Source organism: Anguilla anguilla, chromosome 10, assembly GCF_013347855.1.
Source record: "Anguilla anguilla isolate fAngAng1 chromosome 10, fAngAng1.pri, whole genome shotgun sequence".
Taxonomy (NCBI): domain Eukaryota; kingdom Metazoa; phylum Chordata; class Actinopteri; order Anguilliformes; family Anguillidae; genus Anguilla; species Anguilla anguilla.
Window position 1 is genome coordinate 10,128,210 of NC_049210.1, and position 16,275 is coordinate 10,144,484.

The 16,275-nt window shown below is 45.5% G+C and overlaps 1 protein-coding gene across 2 annotated transcripts in view; it reads right to left on the reverse strand.

Annotated features, from left to right (window-relative positions):
• Nucleotides 1–16,275, reverse strand: part of LOC118237309 (phosphatidylethanolamine-binding protein 4) — a 72,511-nt gene that overhangs the window by 28,207 nt on the left and 28,029 nt on the right. The window contains exon 4 of one of the 2 annotated variants that reach the window (XM_035435876.1): nucleotides 14,564–14,662. The exons of the other annotated variant lie outside the window; for it this stretch is intronic. Coding sequence (XP_035291767.1) covers nucleotides 14,564–14,662 — 99 coding nt within the window. The remainder of the gene's footprint in view (nucleotides 1–14,563; nucleotides 14,663–16,275) is intronic. 2 annotated transcript variants of the gene reach the window in all.

Below are 16,275 nucleotides of genomic sequence, written 5' to 3' on the forward strand. Positions count from 1 at the left end.
TTTTTTTTTTTACCAACAATGCATTGCACAGTAAATAAGCTCTCTTGATTCTAAGACTGGGACCTGGCACCACCCATTCTGAACTGGTCTCGCGCTGTACATACCAGAACAGCGGCTACAGTCTCCACTAAAGCATCAGCATTACCTCCCAGAAGCCGCAGCCCCTCCCCATCACGTCCAATTTAGTTTCCCTGGCACCGTGCCGGCACCGAGTCTGCATGTGTTCTCCGCCGCGGCGCTCTGCTCTGCCCGAGATGCAGACCCCGGGGCTCAACGATCCCGCTTAACCTCTGACCCGTGGCTGTTCTTACCTGTGAGCGCTAACGCGCCGCGACCTTTCCGCGCAGCCCTGCGAGCCGTGCGAGTTCGCTAACGCGGAGGGCAGGGGGGGGGGGGGGGGGTGTTCGGGGGGGGTGGGGGGAAGGAAGGAAACAGGAGAGGGAGAGATTTAATCCACCTCAGAGGAACTCCCCTTTCAACCTGCACGGTGAACTCTCAGGAAAACTGCGTTGCCGCGGGGCGCATCGCAATACGCCGCGCTGCCATTTTAATTTAATGGAGAGTGAAAAATCCATACGGTGACTCGGAATTTAACAAGGCTGAAGATGGCGGCGGATTTTAACAGCCTTAGATTTACCCAACTCTTGACTAATCACCGCAAATTCAGTCTGCATCGATTTAGTAAACACTGAGCTACTACAGCAATTGGCAATGGCAGAATTCTTCTGTATTCAGACAGGTTGTGCTAACATTAGCAACCGTTGGAACGTACGATCTTGGAGGGGACAATATTCTGCCTCATACAGTATTGTACAATGTCTGTCCCTGAGCATGAAACATATGCAGATAAATATGAAATACACACGATGTAGCTTCCGTAAAATTCACTTAGATTGTACAAGTACACCGGATGTACTACAGGATTCGTACTCGGTTGGTTCTTTTACAGGCTATAGTTTAATACGCTTCACAGCAGCACCATAGATCCAAAGCGCAGAATTCAGCAGAGGGAGACAGGGAGTTCGGACTCCCTCAGACGGTGGGCACCGACTCCCTGTCCGCTGACTAACCCCCCCCCCCCCCCTCTGCCGTGGAGTCAGGGTACATTTGGTGGAATAATGACAGGCTGCACTTTGCCTATAGTACAGCCAAGGCAATCTGGTGCAAGCCAGGGACGATCTGCTGATCTGTTGACTCACTGATCGACATCCGCCGCCAGCCCCTCGTATTACTAACGGCCACATTCTGCACAGTCACTCCACATAAATCTGCAAAAACATAAACAACATAACTTTTTATCTGGGTGAAAGACAAATCCACATTTGGCACTCAATAATTCATTGGAAGATAACAAAAATAATTTTGGGGAAAAAAACATTCTAATTTCCTTTATCCAGCATTAGTGTAGTAATGCAAACTCAAAAAGACTAACACAAATGTATCTGAACAAAGGGAACTGTAAATTTTGTAGGATGCCAAACAATGAACAAAACAACAATTTGACATTAAATTCAAAAATGAGCCTCACTCTGAAAACTAGCTTGTTCTTCTCAGTTTAATTTACTTTCTGGCAAAGACCTACTGGACTGTCGACAACTTGACTCACAATAGCATAACGGGGCTAGTACATTCATGTATGATACAACCTAGCATGAGCAACAACCGAAGAAGTTTGAGCAAGTTCTTGGTGGGAGGTCTACTTTTTTTTGTTTTGTTGAATAACTGACACTGTTCCATATTCCCGAATTAGGCCCGCGATCACATGGCGAGGTGCGATTTGCCTGCCTGTCTCGCTATTTCGAGCGGGCTTAATTGTGGACGAGGCGTTTTTAAAAAAGCTCGCCTTCCCTCCCCCTCGCCTTGCCCTAAGAGGCGCCGCGGCCCTTCCCCCGCAGAGGACGGGTTTTCCTCGGCAGTCCCGGTCCCCTCCCTCCTCCGCTCTCCCGCCCTCTCTCTTCGCCCGTTTCCAGCCAGGATTGTCCGACTTATGCAAGCGCAGGGTAGGCGGGCTCCTCCGGCCCGCGCCCGTCCCCTGGAAACACCGCACGCATCATCCACGGGACCGACCGCACACACCTCCGCACACATCCACCGCACACATCATCCGCGGGGCCCTGCCAGAGATCCCGCTACACTGACTAAGGGAGGGTTGACAGCTAGCGTGGGGGAACATTGTCTGCAGCAGCATGTGGTGATCTTTTCAGGGAAAAAAAACTGGGATTTTATACACAATAGTGGTGGGTGTGAGGAAAGGGAGCACTATTTTTTTCATATAGAGGCATTTGTGTGCACGGAGCTGTGGTTTTAAACTGCGTTTCTGTGGAGAGGGTCCAATTTGTTTTTCCGAGTGTCTGCGGCATGACGGACTGGATTATGGTGGGGTTTTTTTTTCCTTCAAAAAAACAAGACCCCCTTTTTTTTCTTAGAAAGTCAATGTATCTAGGACAGTAGTGTGGTGTGTATGGCGAGATAACACACTGACACACTACAGGCGTGAAACGACAAGTTCTGAATAACCCCGATGCGTACCGCGTACAAATACACACAGCTCCTCAACCATGCCCCACAGAAGCCCCATCTCGCTATAGACAACAACGAGGGTGCTTAAAGCTGCCTTCATTCCCATGTCTTCCTCATGGAATGTTCCAGAAGTCGAACCCGTGGAGTTCATTCCAGCACCCACTGGAATCCTAAAGGTAAAACCCGCTGACAAAGAAATCTATTCTGGGCCCTGCGCGCTCACCTTCCACCAGCGGCTCTCCGGTCGACACATTAAGCCACCTCACCACGGCAACCGCGAGGCCCCGGCGCCGCGCGGAGCGCAGTTGTTATGGTGATGGCGAGAGGCTGTGAAGGTTACCGGCACGAGCGCGGTGCGCGGATGGGGATGGAGCTGCCGAGGGAGCGGAGGACTCTTATGTAATTTCCCCTTTAGGTAGGGAAAAAAGCAGCAGCGGCAGCAGCAGCCCACACTCAGCATAACCTGCTTGTAAGTTAGCTGACAACGAGGGCGAGCCACTCGCAGTAATTATAATGTGATTACTACCTCTCCAGCAGCTGCCGGAGGGGGAGCAGCACACAGGAAAGACCTGCACCACGCTCTATAAATAAAAACAATACACACGCACAGGCACACACACTCACCCACACACACACACACACACACATGCACACGTACACGCACACAAACTCACACGCACATACACATTCACACACACATGCACACGTACACACACTCACCCACACACACACGCACACATACACACACTCACACACACACACGCACAGGCACACACACTCACCCACACACACACACACACATGCACGTGTACACACACTCACACACACACACACGGACACACATGCACACTCACTCACACACACGCACACGTACACACACACACACGCACACGCACACGCACACGCACACGCACACGCACACACACGTACACACACACACACACAAGCATGCACACGTACACACACTCACTCACACACACACATGCACACACACATATACGCATGCACAGACACACACACACTCACGCACATGCACACACAAACACATAAGCACAATCCTAAAAACACAGTTGTGCACACACACACAAACAAACACGTGCACTCACACACACAGACACACACACAAGTGCACACACACACGTGCACTCGCACACAAAAACACACAGGCACACACACACGCACTTGCATGCGCGCACACACACACACTCACATGCACTCACACACACACAAAGCCTCTGGAATGGGGTGGTGGGAGAGGGAGTGCCGGGGTTGATGAAGGTGAGGAACTGTGGTTACCCTAAGATGAACTCCATTCACCAGGGGCTGCTTTGACTATTGTCTGGAGTGGACATGGAATTTGTAAATGCACTATTGTCATACACTATTTTTTCCCCCAGACGTTAGACCCTACCTCCATAATGAAAAAACAAGAACCGCGCACCAACACACGTGCACGCACTGACACACACACACACACACACATAAACAGAGCTCTTGGCAACTTTCTTTGCAAATTCAGTATCAGGGAATAGCCAACTGCTGCTGTTGAACTTGTCAGTATGTGAACACAGCTCATTAAAACATGAACTTACTTACATTTAAGAATATAAGTATGGCTGAAGTATAAAATAAATTTAGGCTTGGAGGCAAGAAATGACATCAATTTAAAAATAACACAACTGTAAAAGTACACATCCATCCTCCCCTTGATAGCTGTAAGTAAAAAAAATAATAATAAACCTTGCATAAAAATGGGAAAAGGGAAATAAAAAAACAAATATTCAAAAACATTGGAGGTTATATTTGCTACAGGGTGGAAGAGCGAAAGATATGGTTGGGGGTGATATGAAGAGAATTTAACTTGGAGTGCTTTAATCATGACTTTCAGTGTTTATTCCTGTCTGAAGAAGCAGAAAACAAAAATGTCTACAAGTGCAGAAAGATCTCCACATGCAGGATACGCGAGATACGAAATTCTTAGGGAATTCAATGTATTTAATAGCCCCTATATGTGACAGGAAATCAAAAGACGCTTGTGAAACCTGCGTAGCTTGGTCCTGCTGGAGATTCGGTGTTGCTTACAGTTAGCTGCCATGTTAGAAATGGAGCTGTATGTTACACACTGCTGGCAAGCCTCCTATAGAAAAATGTGATGCCGTTCTGTCCGGCATTGCGTAGAATATCATCTCCACAGCGTGAGGCAGAATTCTATAGGCACTCAGAATTCTCTACGTGTTCCAGCCCATGTGCACCGCGGAAACGACGGAGACTCAAAGACGGAGTAAATTGGCTCTGCCACTCTGAACATTGATCAGTGACATTTCTGGTGTTAAGACAGCAGACGTTCGGAGGAACATATTTCATCCTACTTTCCGCGGCGGCAGCCGCGTCGTACAAAGACTTGATCACAGACGTGATTTTCTGCCAAGTTTTTGATTTTAGCACATTTTTTCCAATCTTGATGCCTTGTTACTGAAATCCTTGATGTTCCGCACAGATACGGTTTTCACACGTGTTCTTGTTGTTATTTTTTTTTCCCTGTAATATGCGTTCAATCATACTACCCGTGTAAGACGCTCTGGATGGGATAAATAAAGACATTTTAAAAATCACTGAACAAGGCACTCCTTTGCTAGGGGAAACCTGTCTTGCCATCCAATGGCAGTTCCAGTGTTGTCAATGTTGCCAAGCCTTACCCCATTCACTGAGTATGGTCACAGGGAACGTTCTACAGTACATTAGCACCCTGGCAACTGCCCTACAACCGTTTAATTTCCTGCTTTTACTCTCCATCTCAAAGAGGATCAGGGCTTTCCCCAGTTTAGAATGAAACATGGTTTCCTCACAGTTAAAAATACCATCAGAGGTGATGTTCTACTCTCACACGTACATTTTGAAGGGTTTCAGGATTCTCAGTTCTAAATGTCAGGCGACTTGTACACCGACGCGCGGCACAGCGATTGCTCTCTGACACCGAGGGCTGATCCTCAAAATCGCACAGGACACAGGTCACCCCGCGGGGTTTAATGCCGGCTGTGCCAACAGAAACAGAACTGGGATGCAGTGCTTTCCGCACAAAACAAAGCAGGAACGTGACATGCCGCTCAAAGCACTGCGTACAGGAGAACGGAGGGTGAGCTGGGGGTGCTGAAAGCCAAGCACAATCACTCGAATTCAGCCGTGAATTCACGGTGAATTCAGCCGTACAGATACAGAAAAAAGTCCTGTTTACAGAGGAGCTTGTGCACATGAAGGTTCAACTCCAGAGTTATTGGCTCTGGCAAGAGTTGATTTTTAAAGATGCAATTTAGTGTATTCTTCACACAGAAAACGCTTATCTTTCAATATCTCTCAAAGATTGCCCACACTTCATTAGCTTGCATGCAATTCGAGGCTTGAGCGAACACTTTCTTCCAAGATCCACGAATTCTCCACAGACAAACTGTGAACCTAAACGTGTGCATATTCAATGCGTCTGGTATACAATGACTTGAAATAAATTGCTCAATTCCCCAGCCCCCTACCCCCACCACCTGCCAAAAAAAAAAAAAAAGAGAGAGCGTGGTAGAAAAAAACATACTCATGTCCCGTAAGGTTATCTGTGTTTGTTAGGAACTGAAGTGCTCCACTGGAATTAAAAATACGCTGCATATGTTGGGAAATCTGTTTCCCTGGGCGTGTGTGCGTAGCGAGCGAGTGTGAGGCGGCAGCTCGCGTCTCCAGGAAAGAGAGAGGGCAGACACTCTCATCATTAGCCGGGTAGCTATGTGCTCCTCTACCTGCTCCAATCTGCATAGCCGGGCTCAGCGCTGACGCCAGACAGATGTTCCCTCCGCGAGGTGCGAAGCACAGAAGGTGGGAACGAGAACGCAACACGAATAAAGAGAAAGAAAAACATTTAGCAGAGCACACGAAAGGGAAATAATTATGAATAATGATACCCGGGAATTATCTTTGTTCGCGATAAATAACCACAGCTTCGCCGGTGGTTGCTTGGCCTATAGGAACAAAAAAATACAGCCAGGTCACTTTTGGGACCCTGTACATTAGACATGGATAACCAAAGGGCTAATGCCTCGAACTGTTAATTACACAACAGACCTGCATACAGGAGCAGAACTGCTGTGTGTTCACTTGTTTCACAGCATTTTGCTTAATTAGAAGACACTTTCGATGCAAACATAAACCAAGATGTAAAAAAAAAACAACCTGTAAGATTACATTTTAGTGCATCGTATGCATGAATACTGCAATGTTACATTGCAAAAATGTTACGACAAATATGCAAGCAAATCATGCCTAATTAATTGAGGAAAAATAATGTGTGTATGTGTGTGTGCATGAAAATGATGCAGCCAAGATTAAATACCAATGCCTGCTGTGCCACAACACTTTCAACATTGATTTTAGTTTTGTTATTTTATTGGTGAACATTCTTGTCATTCAGAAAAAATATCAGACAGATATGTTCTGTTGGGTCCAATGCACACAACTCTTTTTGGTAGTGATTATAATAAAAATTAAAAGATAGGAGAGAAACATTGCGGTTGATTTTCAAGATGTTAACACAAACTTTTTCATACTGTTGTGCAATATTAACATGTTAAGAGCAGCACAAAAACACTTAGTTGTCTTTTTTGGAGGACCCAGTATTTTTTTAAAAGGACTACTGGAGGGTAATCTGTAAACTATAAAATCCAGGGGAGTATCATAGCAAACCCACATATGTACTGTATCCAATTGTAAATGCAATTTTTATCATCATGTAAACTGGGATTTTATGCACTGATTTTATTTGAGGGTTTTGTAATACTGTAAAGCCCCAATATCAAAATGAAAAATACCTTGGTGATGCTAAAGTAAACAAAAAAAGCTTCCAATGACACTTTTTTTGTCACTAGCACATACATGGTAAAATACTGGATCCATAGGCTACTGACCGCACTGATACGAACTAGGTTGTAGATATGCAACATTCTTAAGCATGCCGTGGACTGGACCCATTGATTCCCAATGATCCCCCAGCGTCTAAAGCCACCAGCTGACATTCTACAGTCTGGAGATTAGGTAACACATAACCAGTGGTGTCCATCTCTTTTATGGACTTTAGTGACTCTGGATTAAGGAGAGCATAATATCCACAAAGAACCGTGATACTTGCCGATATGAAGTGAATTTGTAGTTTCCCAACCCCCCCCCCCCCCCCCCCCCACAGGTGGCATACGCATCAATGTGTACAATTTTGTTACATTTTTAATCTTTTTTTATTTAACCTAATTTAACGTGGTTGTCCCGTTGAGACAAACAATCTCTTTATCAAGACCACATCACATTTAGCTAAGAAACAAAACATAAATAATGCATGATGCAATACAAAATTCAAAAATCATATGATAATACATCACAACCAATAAATGACAACTACAGCTGCGCAGGATTTGACGGTCATTGCACACGGTACAAGTTGATTTGGTTGCCTAATTCTCAGTTTCTGCATTAGTTCTAATTGAAGTGAAAAATTTAAAGATTACTTTTTTTATTGTGAAAGCATACTTCTAAACTGGTGTGGTTGCAAAATGTTATTACAACAATAGTTATTAAAATGCATAAATTACAAATCTATTCCATGCATGATTGAGATGGACTGTTGCTTTATGACTCACTTTAACCCTCTCCTTAGCTCAGAAAATTTTAAAAAATTATTATTTTTAAGGCAAATGCATTCTCAACACTCAGAGCATATCCTGACACTTGACATGATGCCTTTTCGAAAAAAAAAAAAAAAAAAAGCATGGCTCTCTGATTTGAAAAAAAAAAATCACAATCTTATCTGCGGAGAATGAAAGTGTTAAAGTGCAGAATGGAGAATCCCCACAGGCTCCCAGCCTTGCGGCTGCAGCTGTTCTGACACAACCACAATACCTCCACTGTTTGTGTTACTATGTCCTGAAGCGCGAGCCGTTGGTCTCCATCGGGGGAGCTTTCTAAAATAGACCCAGCGTCAACAGCAAAACAGCCATCCTCCCTCCTGCAAGGAAATATGTACAATAGCTGGCTGTTGCTCGCAACTGTCCATCTGTCCTGCACTGACCCCAGAAGAGCAAAGATGTGGTTAACATACAAAAAAAAAAAAACTGTGGTGCCCTTGAGTCCAAAAAGAAAGCTGGGAGTCTGAGGGTGGGGCACAAAAAAAAGTTCCACTTCCACTCAGACTGCAATGAATCATGGGAGGCAGAAAACAAAGGCTGCAACCCGTGTTGTACAACCCTTTTGTTTCGTGTTGATCAAATCCAGGTTTTTTTTTGTGTTTTTTAAAACACCAGCGGTACATCTTAAGTCTGTGAGGTATATGTATAGCACGTTGGAGGAGAGGAGTTGGCATTAAGAAGCGGAAGGTTGTATTTGCAGTATGCGCTGAAACACTTGCCAAAATAGCATCTACCCACCATTCACTTAAGCAGCTCTGTGTGTGAAATGGCAGGATTAACATGTATAATCAAGAAAACTAATACGCTTTACAGTTGTACCCACCTCTAGACTCTAGAACACACTTGGAATCCTTAAGTCAGCCGTTGCCTAATTTGATACGAATGCGTTCATCGAATCAAAATCGCACGCTAAAGCGACATTCGCCTTGACGATGTAAACGATATCAGCTGCGTAGAGGGCGACGGTGTGATGAAGTGGTTAAGGAAGCGGGCTCGCAATCATAAAGTCGCATCTGGCGTCTCGGTGGGCCCCATCCTTTCACCGCTGAGCGTGCCGCTCTTAGTTTCCGCAAATACTCAGCTGTATAAAAGGATAATATGTAAAACGTAAGCTATGTAAATCGTGCCACATAAGGCCGGGCCTCTGCCAAGACAATGCATAAAAACAGTGTAATCGCTGATGAAAAACCTAATCCGGCAAGGCATTCAAGGGCATCCTTCTCAATAGCTAATAGCAACAAGCGCGTGGATGACGGTTAATCTTAGGCCGCTCGCTGAAAAGCCCACACCTCTGGCTCGCGACACTTGGACCCGCCTCGGAGCAGCGTTCTGAAGCGGATACGCCACGCGCAGAACCAACGCACAAAAGGGACGCGGTGTTTTTCCATTTCGGATACACTTAGAACATCTTGTGATTACATTCCTCCGACCTCCATGCTGTCAAATACATGAGATGTCACCTGAAAACAAAAGCTATGCGTATAATTAGACTGGGGAATATGAACTTGCAGCAACAAGCTGACAAGTTAAAGAAATGTTGAAATTTGAGAGACGACAGGACGAGGCACAAAACAATTTTATCCAAATAGAGTCTATTATGAAAGTCATTAGTGTGTTTCGTTGTTCATGCACTAAACTTTCTACAGGGTTGTAGACCCCAGGTGCAAATGGTTTTTTATTTATTTATTTATTTATTTTAATAAGACCTGCAAGGGTTAAATCACACAAAAACTGCATGTATGCCAGGGAACAGATCCTACCCTAATTAAATCTTTAACAATGATTTACCTACAAATATGCCCCCCCTCCCAACAGCTGAACAGTATACCTAACAGGTTATTTACATAAGCAGGCTGCTCTTTTTAAAATTCTAACGGCTTAGCTGTTAATTATCGCTGTGAGAGCAAACATGAACATCTGCATCGTTCCAGACATGGAGGAGAAGCTAACTGAGAGACAAGCAGAGAGAGCATGAGAGAGAGAGAGAGGGAGGAAGGGAGAGAGAGAGGGAGGGAGAGGAGAAAGAAAAGGAGGGATGGGAGAGAGACGGAGAGAGAGATAGAGAGAAGGAGAGGGAAAGGGAGATGACGAGACAATCTGGATGGCGCCTTAGGTACAGCATGAACAATCTGTTAGAAATAATTTCTGTAATTGTCCATGAGTGAAAGTAGCAGAAGTGGAGCCGCAATGGCCGTCAAGCTGTGGGTTGGGGTTGAAGGGGGTGAGCAATGAACTGGGGAATATAACTTGGTTCACTTAGTATACAAATGCAAGCCGACACTGCGTTGCCATCTGCTGCATTGCAATTAATATCTTCGCCGTTCCGTAAGAGAAAAATAAATAAATAAACGTGCGCATTTATACTGCTACATTAAAAAAGAAATTATCTGTGCAATCCTTTTACAGTCCCGTGGTCCTTATTAATGGATTAATTATTGGCATCCATTAAGGGGAAAATGTAAATTCAAAGCCTTAACCTAGACAAAGAATTTTACATCCATCCAAAGGATGGATTGAGAATACAGTGCCTCAATGAGGCCCTCAGGGCTAAGTGCCAGGAACAATAGTACCGGATTACTCAACTCAACTTTATAGGAGTCTTCTCACTCATTCTGCAAATTCACACGCATTATGTCAAAATTCGACCTGCTGCTGCTTCCTCAGCCTTCGGTTTATGCGAGGAGATTGAAAACTGACACGTTCGTGCGGCAGAGACGGCGCTACAGGGTTTCCGCATGAACCTCGGAGTTGAGCCCACATGGAGAGAGGGACAGCTGACGCACCGCAAAGACAATGGAGAGGCGAGGCGAGGCGAGGGTGGGACAGAGAGAGCAGGGACGCGCCGAGAGAAGCCTGCAAGAGCGCCGAAACACAATAAAACACGGAGAAAAATAAAAAATATCTCTGACACAGAGACGCCCAGATGGTTAAGAGAGACATGAAACGAGAGTGGAGACCGAGCAAAAAAAAAAAAAAAAAGACGCGGGGAAAAACAGAACTTGTACTGCGACACGAAGCCCAGACGCGGAAACACAAAATAAAGATGAAAGTTCAGACAGAGAGAGAGAGAGAAACAGATCAGACAAAGCTGAGACACAGACAGTTCATACAGAGAGATAATACACACACACACGCGCACACACACACACACACACACAAGCACACACATGTATACACACATATTATTTTTCCTCAACCGACACTCAAAAATGTATAAATAGGGAATTTGGATATGATGGCTGGCGCAGACTTGTCACTGGATTAAAGTGGCATCTTCTGAGGGTCCATATTCTCATTTTTATAAAAATGTACAGCGGTCTCAATGTGAGTAGCCTTTCCTGCCCTTCGATGCACCCATTTTAGCCACCGCTGGAATTTAGCGGTGGTCTGCTGGCGAACTGCAGATGAACCGCCAACTTTCCCCAGCCACTTCCCGCTAAATAAGAAAAAGCACTTAACCTCATGACCCGTGGCAAAGGAAAAGCTGTGAAAAATAACTAATTATTTCGATTCCCTGATACTCATGCATTCAGCGGTAAGTCAAGTTTAATCTTTCAGTGTAATGTTTCAAACAGAAGCTAAAGTCTCCCATATTTCAACTAATGAGATGTCATGCTTATTCACTGTTAAATATATTTGACTATACTGTACATGTAACACAAAATAAAGTATTCCAAATAGATACTGTATATGCAAATATAAAGTATGCACAATAACTGATATACAAATTTACTTGACACATTGAATTCTAAAATAAATGTCATATGATTACATCATTAAAAGCTGTCCTTCTAGAAACAAGGAGAAAAGTATGCCAGAAGATATCCAATCACTTTTGATTGCTTTGATCTATTTCGTATTTTAACTGTAGTTTCCCCTAATTTCCTGCTAAGGGAATATAATGTGCCGTTTTTGACTATCAAGAAGGAACTGTGGCAACAGACAGACGACTGACTGAGGATTTATTTAACTTACCAAATTTATTTAGTGCTTCAGACTTTGTAATGGCCGCCCAGTAGAAAACAACATCGCTTGACATTAGTTACGTCTGGGTTCAAAGAAGGACAATGAGAAGTCATGTAATGGGGTTACGGATTGTAAAAAAGTCAATAATTAGTCTGAAGATTCAGTGAATTCATATATATATATATATATATATATATATATATATATATATATATACATACACACACAGTATATGTATACTGTACCTGTACATATTACAAGGCAATCCCAAAAGAATTTGGGAATAATTTGACACATTCACACGTGCAAGCTTGATAACTAGACTAGGGTCATAGCATGTCAGTCAGCCATTCCCAGCAATTAAACACCTCCCACTGAGAGTAGACATCACTCAGAATCCTCATTAACCCCTCTGACCAACCACCATCCCTGACACCGCAAACACCCCAGTGCAGCAGCCAATCGCCGCGCAGCTTTCCTTTGTCAACGCCTACACGGTGACAGAATATTGAATAGTAGGTGAGAGGCTGTCTGCGCATCTTGAAATGCATTCACTTCTTCACCCACTGCGGTGGCCAGACAGGAAGGAGTCCTGACTGTCAAAGATCTTCGCAGGAAAACAAAAGGCTAAGATTGCTAACTAAGTTACAAATCATGTACTGTGTGCGGCAGGACTGATCAAATTAGGTCACAGCGAGCCTGCTCTGGAACATGCTTTACAGTATGAGAAAAGTAATCGAATCTGTGAAAAACAGCCATTTATTACAACTGAAGGAGGATCTCAAAACCTAACTCAGTCGAAAGCTTGTTATCAGTGTTTTGGGGGCTGTCATTCAAATTTCCATCTCACTTGAGTGATTTGTACAGCACATGCAGCGAAACAGATAATCATATGTTTAAATTATGCAGTTATGCCTCCGTTCCAAGCAGAAACCTCAGGTCATGAAATGAGAAGCACAAGGGACAATTACACAACATGAATATTAAACAGAAACAAACGTTACATCCCCCCCGTTTTAGCGGGCCACGTCTTTAAGGGACGCAATCGATGGCGGCGTCGCGAGGACCTCGTTTGGCTGAATTAAGAGCGTTTGCCTTTAATGCCGGGGCCAATCTCCGATGACACACACTCTGGCACGAGAAAACAGGCAGAGCCGAAAAAAACCCGCTGAAGGATCTCGGCACGAGGAGGAGACGCGAAGCGGCGGAGGAGAGGGAGGGGAGGCGCACTTTCACATAAAATATGTGGAAGTGTGGAGGGGGGGGGTTGGGGGGGTTTGGGGGGGGGGGTGGCGGGCCTCAGGGAGCAGATGAAGGGGGGGGAGGGGGGGAGTGGGGAGCGGGGGGGGTGGGGGACGCACTGCCAAAATCTCTCGGCTGGGTGGGGAAGGACAGGAGCCTAGAGCACTGCGAAGGAGCCCGCGCCTCACACGCTGCTCCCCTCAATCACCGGGCCCGCATGCCCGCGCTGACACGTCCCAGACGCTGTGCGCCAGAGGAAAATTACCGCTGACAGGGGCTCACAAACTTTCCCTGCCATTTAAAAAGACTTACTCCCACACTTTTGTCACATGAGTTTATTGCTTAAGATGCGCAGAGAAAACCAAGAGAATCCTCACTCGGGGATTCAAGCTATTTTTTTTTCTTTTTTTTTTTTTTTAGCACGCGTGTGTGTGCGAGAGGGAAAATTTACAAATGCTTTGAACCTCAGCTCAGCGAGAAAATTCACTTTTGAGCAAATTAAACGCTCAAATTGGGTCTGACGGCGGTGAAACAGTCAATATTGAACTTGATAAACTGACGCTTCAAACTGAGCCGCTCAAGCGCGGAGCAGCCACGGTGCGGAGAGAGAACCGATTCAAGATATTTCAAATCCTGCGAGGATGATGACTAAGTTGATATTTTTATTCCGTAATTATGTAACAATTCAGAAACGCACAAGTGCGAAGCACACAGGGAAATGTACAATTCCCCCTCTCCCTCCCCCCCCCCCCTCCCAAAATAAATGTGTTTTAGTACCATACTGTCCTTATGCATTAGTATACATTATGTGTGGTTCTGTCTCTGCCAAATGAGTGTTTTTAAGCTGGGCTCTTGAGGGCTCTGGTGATAAATGGCTAGGGGCACTGTGTTGCCGAACCATTGACACAGCTAAACGGCAGGAGGCTAGAGAGGTCTGATCCAACCTTTTCACCTTAAATGTGAAAACACTTGCAGGTAGCGCTGACCCCCATTTTGGCTCAACAGATGGTGTCAGAGTGCTCTACAGTCGAGCTCCCGTCCGGCACGGTCATGGACGTTTGCATAAACAGGTCTCTCGCGAAGCGTGGCCGTCGGGCAGAGGCCGACACGGCGGGCCGAGCACTTACCGCAATGTCCGCGACCAGCCAGTGCCTCCAGTGGCCGAGGGTGGGACTGCTGCGGCTCGGAGCGTCCGGGTCCACCATCATCAGAGCGTACCTCTTCCCCTGACGACAGCGAAAATGTGCGCCATTAAGACCGTGAAAGCTTTTCTGTCAACGGTCAACATAATCACCACCAGCCACTTCACAGAGAGAAATCAATGGATCTTAGGTTTCAATATGAAGGCAGAGAAACACACTTCATACCAGTGTATCTGTATTTTACTGTTAAGTCACAGTGTAACATGCATTACAGAAGGCTGCATTCATTATCTGCTGAAACCTTACTCGCAGGAAGATATTTTCAGACACTTAGATTCTATCCCTTCAGTACATCTTTCCACCCTCAATCTGTCAGCAAATTTCTCTTTTGCAAAACAATCCTCAATAAAGATTCTGCCCCAGTCATTGGGCTCAATGACAATAACTTGCCAGCTTAATTGCACAAAATATTCCTTTCTGTCTGTCTCTTAAAGTTGGAGAATTATGGGAGCAGATTGAATTATTGCGAGAGCACATTTGCCATCCCTGGTCCCCTGCCCGAAATCTGCCAGACCATATGATGGTTCTTATTTTACACACTTTCCAAACCAACAGAGATGTCAATCACAGCCATTCAGCTCTGATGAGGCCTCTGTGCAGCCGTGAAGCAAACATTTCAAATGTAGCGAGATGACAGCACTTCATAGAGAGGCTGTATTAAGAAAGAAAACCCCAGAAAAAAAACACGCAGCGCATGATGTGTCCCGTCCTTTGGGAGGAAGAGAACGCCATCAGAACCATCTCTGGGAATCGGTATACCCACACATGCAGAGCGTTAAAAAAAATATAGGCACACATGCCACAGTAGAAGGAACACACCCTTCACGCCTCCTTGGATTTAATGACTGTCACGGGCGCGAGTAAAAATGTGTCGAAAACTATGGACCCTTTGTCCTCCGCAACTCCGCACTCTGTCCCCTACCCCACCTTCCGAGCTACATTTACAAATTCTCCAAACAACATTGGGACCGAATCCTGCTTTAACCTTGTCCTGCTATGAGAAGAGAACCCGTTTAAAAATCGAGATTGATCACTTTTGGGCTGTTGTTGTGGTCCATCAGCAAGGGCTTCTTAGATCACAATCCAGCGCATCAAGGTGTGAATCTAAACGACTGCTCTGCACAGTGCGCACGGTACTAGCACAGGATTTATTAGCCTCTTTGTTTGCTTCGCTTGCCTGTGCTCTCCCGAGAAGCTTACTGTGCTCTTAAGAGGCCGGTGCATCATCTCAGGCAACAAACAATATGGCGCGTGCAAACAAAAGCAGACTCTGCGGTTTTAAATGTTTTCATTGGGAGCGGCGCGATGCTCAGCCTAACCTGATGAGCAGCATTAAGCCAAAACAGCAATAAGCCTAATAATCGGATAATGTTAAACTGCGCCTGACGGTGCCTTCAAGTGATTCCGGAAAAAAAACGCGCGGGGGGGGGCGACCGCGCCTCACCCACAGCCTGTCGAGCGAAGGGTGACTGTCCCCCATGAGCCCCCCAGGGCAGATTACACGCTCGCTTGCCCGTCCCCCGTTTGATCGCGGTAATCCTCGGTTATTCCTCAGCAGAAGCCGTGTTCTACACGGGCGGCCCGACGCTGGTCGAGAGGACGTGAGATAAGACGTGACCGCGGTCACGTTCGTGGTC